Here is an 8738-nt window from a genome sequence, read left to right as displayed (position 1 = left end):
CGGGAGGGAGGGGCGGCTAACGCGGCCCCGAGAACCCAACGACGCGTCCACGCGGAAGCGAATTATCTTTTCTAACACCTGTACCTCGCGCCTGATTAATCCGCCGTTCCTCGATCGGCCCCGGGCTCCCCGCCTGCTTTATCTCGACTCGGAGATTTAATGGTGCTCGCGTCCGTTCGATTGTACGATTAATCGAGGGGAAATATTATAATCCGCGCCACGTCGGAAACGAGCTTCACGGCCAAGTGAGCCCGACATTGTACAGAACGTCAAGACGTCGGGGCGGGTGTCCGGCGCGCCGAGAGGCCCTTCTCGCGGAAATTGCGAGAAGCGAGATGACTCTTAATGAACTCCCGGATCGCGCGCGAGATCTCCCGACGGTGCAAATATTTCAGACTGCGTGTACGACGTGGGCGATGGAAATGTCTAATTACAAATGAATCTCGAGCTTGCCCGACGATCAATCCACGATGGAAGGGATGTTATCGCGCTCGTGGAGCGTGAAAGGTGCGACGAAAGGTATTTGCTTCCTTCTTTCTCTCTCTCTTTCGATTTGCGGAAAATCTCACGCACGTAATGCTTATATCTGTACTGTAAAGGCTCAAAGTTCGCCGGTTCGATAAACGAGAAATTGTACGTCACAAGGGAGAGACAAATGTGCGCTACGAATTCCTCGTCACGAGCGAGTCGAAAGAACATTCGTAGATACATAAAATAGTGCATTCCCGTCGCATTTAAGAGACTAGAATATCCCTCCTCGCCAATCGATAACGCGGATACTATGACTACCCTTCGTGTCTTCGAATGCACTTAGACCGAAGAAGAAGAGTTCGCTCATGAAACTGTCTTGTGTGCCCGAATAACTCAAATAAAACGGGGGAGAACTTTTGCCTGTGTCATGAAGACCGGAAGGAAACGTGATGCATTTGAATGTGGAAATGCCCACTTTTGAAGTGGAAGTGCGCTCGGTTACGATATCTCTCTCTCTCTCTTTCTCTCTCTTGAATTTATAGCAAAATACAACCGGAACAATCGTGGATCGAGCCCGAAGCAACGTGTACACATTCGCAGTCGTTTTGATTTTCTTTCGTGCGCCCCCTCTCCCTCTCCCCCTGGTATACCAGATACACAAAGTACGACATCGTATTGCCATTTGTGTCGTGACATTATGTACGCAGGTAATTGGTTTAAAAGTGTCGAGTTGCCCGACTGTGAAATAAATCGTCCGCTCCGTGAGTGAAGCGTCGACGGGTCCTCCAATCAGCCTCTCTTATGTCACGACTACAACATGAACATGTTATCTTTTCACGTTCATCGAAGCTATTAGTCGATATATAAATTCTCTCTCTCCTTCTCTCTCTCTCTCTCTCGCAAATTCTGTCTGGCATAAATTCGTATATCTGCGGCGCACATTCCGCGAAATGAAACGTAATTCCCTCGGCGTATTAATTCTTTGCTCTTTACCGCCGATTTGCCGCGTGCAATACGAGGCATCAACGACGAAGCGCAAAGTAATATCGAGGACAACGAGAAATTCTAATATTCAAGCTCTCAATGAGGGTTAGTTACAAGGCTAAATGAAACATCATAGCCGGCGCGTATCGCGGGCGCGTAATCGAATGCGCGCGAGCCATAGGGGTGGGCGCGTGCGTAGCGCGGCGCAAAGCTATATCGCGCGTCTAAATTAGAGCTTGCAGCGGCGCAATCATTCATGCGTGTCAGTAACGCCGCGGAACGAGATTCCACCGCGCGCGCCGAGTCAAGTAATTTAATAATAATTATTCCCTCACAGGACGCCGGGGCCGCAAAACGCGTCGTCCATCGCCACTGTCGGCCGACTCATAAATCACCTGGTAACGCCTAGCGGACTTAGTCCGCTGATCGTGATTTAACCGGCAACACCGGTAAAACGCTAACAACCGGTGCGAACGAGCCGGTAAGAGGCGTCGCCGCTCGCTCGAGTAAATCTTAAATGAACCGCCGCCGGCGCGCGATCTTATTTATGAGATAGCTTTTCAATCGGCGCTACTTAGCGCCCGCGAATGAATATTTAAGCGCGGAAGAGCCTAAAGAGTGTGCCGGCGATAGGAGGACCGCTTCGGTGAATATATCGCGTTTCGATGGTGCTTCGGCAAACCGACGGCGACTGAATTGATTAGATGACGCTTCAGAGTTGCCGAGGCGATCGGGGAGGGAATAAGTGGAGAGTCTCTCCTCGACGACATCAACACCGCCGCAATTTTAGCTCGCTGCAGATCGCGTGATACCACCAGCGCCCGGTTTTCCTCTGCCGCCGGCTGATGAGACAAAGAAGAATCTCCGAGACAACGATATATAAGTTCGTACTTACGGGCAACGCGATTATATCGATCGTCATTGTACGGGCACAAAGGGTTCCCGGCGAGCGGGACCGCGTGTGGGTGTGTACGCTGTGTATTATCGAAGCACGCCGGGGATGCGTTGGTAAATCCTGCTCCTCCTCCTCGAGAGAGAGAAAGAGAGAGAGAAGAACGTAATGGAACCGCGAATGTTCCGCCGCGTTCGGAACGAGGCGGAGAACGTGGGGAGATTTCTCTTAATTAAATTGACGTAAATAACACGATGTCGCGCGCGTGTACCGTGTGTTAATTGAGAGGGCAAATTTAACGTTTGCCAAAGCGGAGCTCCGGTAATCGCTCTCTCGTCCGTTGGACCACAACCCGACCCGGGAGACACGGGCTTTCGCTCGTCGAATCGCTCGAACTTTCGCGCTTCAACCGGAGACGACCGGTCGTCTCGCGAATCCCGTGAAATATACCGTATTCGAGCGGCGTGTGAACGTTGTAATCGGACACGCGTCAACAAGCGTCCTTACGATGCTTCGGCGCGATTTCGACGCGAGTGAACGCAGCGTGTGTCGAGCACAACTGTGTGTGTTCGCGATCGCATAGTAATAAGGCGTCGTTTGACTTTACTCGACTTTTTCTTTCCCCTTTGCAACGCCGCCCGGTACATTCCGCAGTCCGTTGTTATTTGCAAACGTAATAATCTAACCCGGTAACCAATCTGTAAAGTCTCTCTCTCTCTCTCCTCTCGCAGAAACGTGGAAACGAATCGCACGCGGCGAGCTTGCCGCGTTATTCATTCCACGCCAGGGCAAAGACTCACGCTCGACCGCACCCGTAAATTATTTCCGGGCGAAACCAAGTAGCTGAAATACGTACGACTCGCATGAAATCCCATTTTTCCTATCAAATACGTGCCCACGCGATCTTCGCCCCGCGAATCACCGTTGGTAACTGCTCGCCAAATATCCCTCTCTTTCCCGTGATAAAGGTACGTCGCGCGCGCGATTGATACCATCTCAATTAGTAGCAATCGTGTCAAAAGTGTCGACAAAGCGACCAAATCGAAAATTAACCACAGGGAGAGCGATGGCGCGATTCACGAAATGATACGACGTGTATAATTCGAGTGCAAAATTGCCGTCTACCATTCCTCGGGGATAATTGGGGGAGGGGGGGTGGATAACCGCCGTTCGTCGATGATATCGGTGATAAAGTGTGCAAAAGTAGAGACGAGAGGGGGGTGTATCGAGAGAAAATGACGGCCGCTTCGAGGAAATGCCCGGGAATCTCTCGGAAACTTTAGAACGGTCCGAGTGTGCGGAAGGCGCCGCCGGGTCAACTGGCACGAATGCACTCCGGACTTTTGGGGTCGCCGGCACGTTTTCATCCGGGAGCTCGAATCCTCAAAGCAGCATACCGTGAGCGCGCCGTCAGAGTTTCACGGCAATAAAGACAGCAGCCGGTGAAAAGAGACGTGCCGTGGGCTGCGTCGTGCAGTCGCCGGGAAGGACAGAGAGTGAAACATACATGCCTTTGGAAAGGACTAGGAATTGTCGAAAGCTTTCCGTCTGTGTACCAGTAGCTGCAAAGTACGATTGTCCGTGCGGAAAGGATTATCGTATCGACAAAGGAAATTCGGCCTCTCCTCGAGCGACGGGCTTCTCACCTCGCGCAATATCGCGGGTACGGTTGCAACAAGAAGAAGAGAAGCACCCTCTATGGAATACATCGTTAGATGAGATAAAAATTCACGCCTCCCCTCTCCCTCGCACAGGTCTTGCATTAAATAGAAGTATAATACATCAAACATGCAATATGTGGTAGACAACTTTCGCCTTAAACGGCTGACACATAAATCTTCGCTTATCCTTTCAACCTCCCCGTGTCAGCGTAAGCGCGGTGCGCGCGTTTTCGCACGTGTGTGCATAAACCACTTCGCCCGAATCGAGTGCCGGTAACAATGAGAGATGCCGGCTATCGCCTCCCCGCGCGTCAGTGGCGATCCGGATCGTTAAAGTCTCGTCTTCCCAAGACGAATGCGGTTCGTGGCGTCCTCGCACCCCCTCCGGGATTATGGATGCGTTCCACTTCCGATAACGCGCGAAACGCGGAGGCGTTACGCTCCCGCGAGCTACGCCCGACTCCCTTTCCCCCCTATCGCGCTCCCCTCTCGCGTCCCTGCCGCGCACACCTCGTCGAAGTTGGCAACAGCATCTGGAGCGTTAAGGGTGGATGAGCGATGTGCCGGTGTCTTGTGGCGTGATGGATCGTCCAATACCAGCCAATATGCAGTATTGCACGTGGAGTGGCAAACTGGTATCCATGCATCAAATCGGCGGCAGCGGGGTGGACGGGACCGGGTAGGCGGGGAGGCGCGGAAGGAGGGAGCGCGAGGGTGGAAGTTTCGTGTGCTCTACACGACACGCTACGCCACCGCACACTATCGTATGCTCGGTCGCGTCCGTCGGCGGTCAGAGAGAACGGTTCTTGCCGATCCGTCCTTCGTGGTACGACCATAAGGTGCATCTCCGACTGCATGGGATACCTATATACCGCCTCGCGTATGTATGTACACACACGTACGCGTGTATGTATACAGGAGCCGCGATGCCCCGGTAAGAACAGGGGTGAAAGGGAGAGTGTGAGAGGGGGAGATATAGAGAAGGATGCTGCGAGCTACGTGGTCGTACCATGTGTTTGGAACGTCAGGCAACCAGACACGTTTCTCGAGACAAGTTCTTGCTGTCTTATTTTATCCGGACGGACGACCGTGCACCGAATCGTATTCACTTTTCTGTTTTACGGATTGTCCTCGGGGAACAGTTTGACGAAAATCCACGGAGAATAAGAGAGAGAGAGACAGGGAGCAAGAAATGAAATAAAAACGCGCTAATGACTGGCGCGACAGCGGAAACGTCCAATTACTCCGTCAAAGAAGGACGTCCACTCGAGCGGTCATATATTGTTAACTTGAAATCGCGATAATTCGGCGACGAGTCAAATATCGACAGCCATGGCCTTCCTGAGATGGCTAACGCGATCTTAATGCGCGATCGCAGAATCCTATTGGCTACCAATTAACCGTCAGTCAATCGCCCGTCCGATATTCGCGCGACTAATCGAGCGGAGAGGAAAACGCGCGTCGGTAGACGACGGGAAGGGGACTTACCGAAACGTCAGGGTGGTGAAAGGTCGATAACTCTTATGGCTGTTGATGCTCTCCATCGGCGTGCCCCAGAAATCGTCGTTGAGCACGCTGCTCCACGACGCCTTACCGATCACATCCCGGTTCCTCACCACCGCCGGTATGTCGTCGTGCACGAAGTCGCAGTCGAGCGCGTTCAGGTAGCAACCGACCGCGACGAGCGCGACCGCTACGTAAATGCACCATCCGGGTGGCTCGTTCGCCTCAGTTTCGTTGCAGCCGGCGCGTCCGTTCCTCTTGGCCGTTTGGCAGAAGCAAGAGGAACCGTTGTTCCGTCGTCTCATCGTTGCTTGGCACTCGCTTCGACACCACGTACGAGGTATGAGCTTTTCTCACGATCGTCCGCGGCGTTCGCTCGCATGAAGCCGCGACCGTCCCTTCGGGCACCGTTATCTGCGCCGCCGCTGATTGCGCCCGATATTACCGCACTGATCAGCCGATTGTCGCATCTCTGAGGCGAACGCGTCACCGGTGACGATCGGGAAGCGCGCTGAATTCTGGCGTCTTTTCAGCGAAGCTCAAGACTCGCCGCAGCGACGAGGAATCACTCGAACCTTGACATTCCGCGTCGTCACGTGTCTATCGTCGACGACGACGACGACGGTCGCTCGTGAATGTCGTGTATCGTCCCGCGAAGCTCCGGCGCAGTCAACGGGACGTGATCTTCTCGCGAGGTTCCCAGCAAAACGACGCTTGTAGCCGTGCTAGTCGGTACTTCGCGTTGGATCCTGCCATTTAGCCCGACGACGATACACCGAACATTCGTTCGTCTCGCGGTGAGCTTGATAAATGACCGCGGGAGTTCATTATTTACCAGCCCGGCCGCGGGCGTGTTCCAGATGAAGGGAAGCGGCCCTCTCACTCCACGGCTCGGATAATAGCCCTCGCGCGCGGACCTTCCGCCGGGATTGTCCCCATGGGAATCCCCGGGTGGATTCTTTTTTTACGTAACCGCGTAACGACGTAACAGCTCGTTACCGCAAAGCGGTATCGGCGCTCGATTCGCACTCTCCGCCCGGCCGCAAATCACTGACCCGCGCCGATCATTACGTATTCCCGTCGGGGATAAGCCACGATATAATACTTATAATAGCTCGTGCTTCTTCAATCTATCGTCCCGTACAAGCGACATTAACGCAGCGGACTTCGTCTCACTGCAGGTACCCGACATTTCGCTCGTCTCGATTCACACGCGGCGCGTCCGTCCTGCGTTCCACCGAGTTTTCTCTCGCGAACAATTACGCGACACGCGACAACGTGTATCTCCCGCGACGTTTCGATCTTACGTTCGTGTTGCTCAGCGTATCATTCATATCGATCGCGAAACATTGCGCAGCGAGCGTCACACGGCGGATACGTTGTTCCGCGGCGGAAGGAAACGAGAACGCCCGTTACTTCTTATCGTATCCCAGATTGGTGAGCCTCTCGAAGCACACCGAGTCCTCCTCTCGCCGATGGGCCTTCACTTTTTCCGCTGCGTCAAGGGAATCTCGCGGAATTGTGGAGAACAGGACGCGAGACGCCGAGAGGACGGCTGTGTGACCCAGATACGCGGCGACGTTGCGGCCGGGGCTCTTCTGTCGCCACAATTTTACTGTGCATATAGATCTATACAGGCGACCTGTATCTCGCCGGGGGCACGGCTTGAAATCCTCCGTTGCAGCGCACCTTCGCCACCGCCAACCCTCAGCTACCACTTTCCCACCTCTTCGCCGCCACCACTTGGCCGCTGCTTCTTCCGCCTCTCCCTCGCGCGAATTCAATTCCCCGGACGGGTATCGCGATAATTTTTTCCTCCTTCTTCGGTCTGCTCCTGCTAACCCAGAATCGAACTTTCGACACCCGGACGATCTCGCTGGCGGGCTCCCTCGTTGCTCGCCCACGGCGAGATGACACTCGAGTGATAAATCGAGGCCGTTCTTGGCGCTCGAGTGGTAGCCGCCGGTGAACGTTCAGGGTGGAACGAGAAGACTCGGGAGAACCCGGGACGAGCTTCAGCCGAAGATCTTCGATAACGTCTACCGCACGAACTTGTCGAAATACTCCGCTCGTAGTATATAATGCTCCCGTACCGCTCTTACCTTACCGATCTTCCTATATCTTGTGGATATTTTATTCCTTTAATCCCTTTTCGCTTCCTTTCTCTCTCGACTACCGCGTGACAGTATGCGACTCGCGTCAGAGACAATCAAATGCAGAGGTAAAAATGTAACTTCTTCACTGATCGGTAGTATCGTCGGAGGTGACCGGAGCGCGACGCATCCCCACGGACAATTCTCAGGCAGACACCTTCCGGATTTCGTATCATCTAATGTCGGACACTCCGCCGATCGTCACGGCGTACGGATCGGTATGCATCGCGCGGCCGAGTCATTAAAACGAGTCACGGAACGATAACGACGCCGGCGTCGAGCGGGTCGTCGCGACGACGATAAGCGCGAGACTAAGGGACGACGGCATCCGCCCGGTTATATACCCGACGCACTCTGACCCGCAAAGCCGCGCCCGCGCACGAGCCACCCCCGGGGGTTTCCCTCCTGCCTGCGTCCTCGTGCCTTCCCTTTCTTCTTCTTTCTCGTTCGCCGGCACCTGCCGTCACCCTCAACCTTGGACCCCACTGACGTCATGTTGTTTACCTATGGTTTACCTGCCAAAACATTACTCTCGAAAACGCGGTAAGGTCGGGCAAGGTGACAGGAAATGTCGGATGAATACGACGCCTTCGATATCTAAAGTTAATAGCTATCAAGAGATAATTAAAAAATACAAGTGTTTGTTTAATAATTATTTCAAAAATGCGGAAAATGATAATTATTTATTTTATCACTTATATCTGTTAACGGATATGTGTTTTTGTTTCGATGTAGGGTCGTTTCACACCTGATGATCCCAATTACTTCACTCTATACTTTGATTTATTCGTGCGTTCTCCAGACTGAGGGTTCGACGATATCGACTACACTTTCTACTCGTCTGTCATTCCGCCATGTGTTATGTGATTGGAATCACTTTTATCGTATCTTGTGATGATAAGATAACGAAGAGCAATTATTTATTAGCTTTCTCTCCATCAGGAGGATATCTAGAATCTACCATTCAACGGATTACGGTTCGCGAATCAGTGAACGTAATGACGATACGAGCTCGTTACGAACGATGATGATACGATAACGAGCAGTAGTGGCGAAGTGATGCTGCATTGTACA

At 53.0% G+C, this 8738-nt stretch overlaps 1 protein-coding gene across 1 annotated transcript in view; it reads right to left on the bottom strand.

The window, feature by feature from the left end:
• LOC106748426 (transmembrane and TPR repeat-containing protein 1-like) overlaps window positions 1-7943 on the bottom strand; it is a 180215-nt gene extending 172272 nt beyond the window's left edge. The window contains exon 1 of the mRNA XM_014626927.1: window positions 5497-7943. Within this exon, the coding sequence (XP_014482413.1) occupies window positions 5497-5816 (320 nt within the window). The 5' untranslated portion in view covers window positions 5817-7943. The remainder of the gene's footprint in view (window positions 1-5496) is intronic.
• Between the last annotated feature and the right edge of the window lie 795 nt (window positions 7944-8738).

This window comes from Dinoponera quadriceps, unplaced genomic scaffold, assembly GCF_001313825.1.
Source record: "Dinoponera quadriceps isolate SergipeBrazil2010 unplaced genomic scaffold, ASM131382v1 scaffold321, whole genome shotgun sequence".
Taxonomy (NCBI): domain Eukaryota; kingdom Metazoa; phylum Arthropoda; class Insecta; order Hymenoptera; family Formicidae; genus Dinoponera; species Dinoponera quadriceps.
The sequence above is the reverse complement of the archived record's forward strand: the minus strand, read 5'-3'. Positions and strand labels throughout refer to the sequence as shown.